Source organism: Penaeus japonicus, unplaced genomic scaffold (assembly GCF_977035675.1).
Source record: "Penaeus japonicus unplaced genomic scaffold, GWHDUDI00000001_assembly GWHDUDI00000017, whole genome shotgun sequence".
Classification (NCBI taxonomy): domain Eukaryota; kingdom Metazoa; phylum Arthropoda; class Malacostraca; order Decapoda; family Penaeidae; genus Penaeus; species Penaeus japonicus.
In genome coordinates, this window is record NW_028234419.1 from 15,907,715 (window position 1) to 15,910,214 (window position 2,500).

General features: G+C 33.9%; 1 protein-coding gene across 1 annotated transcript; it reads left to right on the forward strand.

Annotated features, from left to right (window-relative positions):
- Positions 1 to 765: 765 nt before the first annotated feature.
- LOC122265679 (cuticle protein AMP1A-like) lies at positions 766 to 1,704 on the forward strand. The gene is made up of 3 exons (XM_043035075.2): positions 766 to 852; positions 1,071 to 1,270; positions 1,469 to 1,704. The coding sequence occupies exons 1-3, from the start codon at positions 844 to 846 to the stop codon at positions 1,635 to 1,637; spliced, it is 378 nt and encodes a 125-aa protein (XP_042891009.2). The 5' UTR covers positions 766 to 843; the 3' UTR covers positions 1,638 to 1,704.
- Positions 1,705 to 2,500: the final 796 nt, after the last annotated feature.

Genomic DNA, 2,500 nt, shown 5'->3' on the forward strand with positions numbered 1-2,500 from the left:
AGACTTTTTTGGGGTGTGTATTAAATGTTCGTACAATGAACTCAACGCTAATAAGCGTTTGGTAGATCTGCTTATGCAGATGAAGAAAAAAGACAAGAAAAAAAAAAGGGTAAAAGGTAAAACTCAAGGACTAGGCAGAGTGTAGGTAAAAGGCATGAGGCCGCCGACCTGGCACGGCGGTTTTGTCTGTCCCTTATAATGGAGGCTATATCGCCTGCAGTTATCAAGGCCCCTAAGGGAAAGACTCAGATTAAATGCCTCGGGTGGGTCAGCTCTTAATGAAAGACATGGACTATGGACGAGGCTCTGAAGAAACATGCTGATCTGAAAGAGCACACACACATATGTATATATATATATATGTATATATATGTAGATATAGATATAGATAGATATATACATATATATGTATATAGATATATTTAAGTATAAGCATATATATCCATATATATATAAATATATATATATATCCATATATATATACATATATGTATACATTTAATATGTGTATACACATATTTACAATTTATACACACAACCGCGGATGTAAACACACACACACACACAAAATCCCAGTATCAGAAGTGAACAGTTCACATCATCCATATAAAAAGCCCTTTTCTTCATATATATATTATATAAACAAACAAACAAAAAAAATCTATTACACTGAGATTTGCCGTCTTACCAGTGAAATGCACCGCATCGTATAACTAGCCGGTTGGATATTGGCTCCGCCCATGGGCTGTTAGAAAGGTCCCGCCCCTTCTTCATAGGCCCTATATAAAGGTTGTCATAGGCTGTAGTCCCATACCATACCTGGTGTTCGTTAAAGTCACTACCATGAAGATTGTAAGTAGTGGAAAAAACGCTTTCACAGCAACTAACGTTGAAACAAACTTAAAGAACAGTATACAACACGTGTATATATTCATTCATATATACACCTATATAAATGCATAGCACACAAACACACACATACCCGTGAGAGTCTCTATTTTTTTAAACGTTTGCATATCTAATAATTTACAATAAGTAGAAATGATCATAGGAGTTTGTTGTGTTCACAGATTGTTCTTGCCTGCCTTGCCGCCGTGGCTGTTGCCGCCCCTCAGTTCGATGATCGAGTAGTCGCCCTCCTTCGCGATGACCGCGTAGCCAACGAAGACGGCACCTTCTCCTACGCCCTGGAAGCCGATAACGGCATCAACACAGCCGTTGCTGGAGTTGTTGGATCTGCTGGTCAGATCAACCAAGAAGGATCTTACACGTAAGTAATGAAAACATAAAAGACCTTCAAATTATTTTCAGGTTGTTAGCTTAGATATTGCAACAGGTAATGAGGAAGGTACTATATTTCTTCAAACAAATTAAAGGTGTCTTCATTGATTCCTCGACTTTTGTTTCAACTACATCCACATTTATTTGCCAACGGAACCGTTTAATGTTTATTTCCTGCTTCTTACAGCTATACCCTTGCGGACGGTACCCAGGCTGTTGTCACTTTCGTGGCCAACGAGAACGGCTTCCAACCCCAGTCCAGCATCCTGCCCACTCCCCATCCTCTTCCTGCCCACGTGTATGAGCTGTTGGAAATCGCTGAGCGTCAGCGTGCTGCGGGCATCGTGTTCAACTAATGAGACAAACAAGCAAATGAAATATGTGGAAGTGAAATGAATTGATTTATTAAATTTTATAATTACTGTCTTGTATGTTATTGTTTTCCCGAACTGTGTAAGTAAGCTACAGAATCTCCGTGTACATAAAAAGACCAACAATAGTTATTATTTTCTAACTGAAGTTCTACTATTTGAAACTAACAATCATATGGAAAAATAGCATTGATAATTCATTATGCTGATATAATTTACTTTTATTGTGTATACAGTATACACCCATGCAAAATATATCTTGACTGATATAAAAAATACATTTCTAGCGGAAGACGTAATATCTCCGCCAACATAAGAAAAGAAAGAAAAATAAAATAAAATAAAGGACTTTACTGTTTATAAGATAACAAATATATTATACATATATGTATTTATATATATGTATATATGTATACACACATGAATATATATATATATATATATATATATATATATATATATATATATATATATATACATATACATACATACATATATGTATATGTATATATAATTACACACACACACAACACACACATATATATATATATATATATATATATATATATATATATATATATATTATATATATATATATATATATATATATATATATATAAACATCATCCAGACACAAAGAAAACACACATTCACTCCGTTCTAATAGAGACATGCATGAGACAAAAACAAACACTTTTTTCTAGTAAAACTTACAATTTATAATGGATTGTATAAATATAAATGGCAAACTTTCTGCTAATAGTAACTGAACATGCTAATGTGATAAACAAACAGAATATTATATTACTTCTTACAGTGTTAACTTTGAAGCATTTATTACCTTGTGG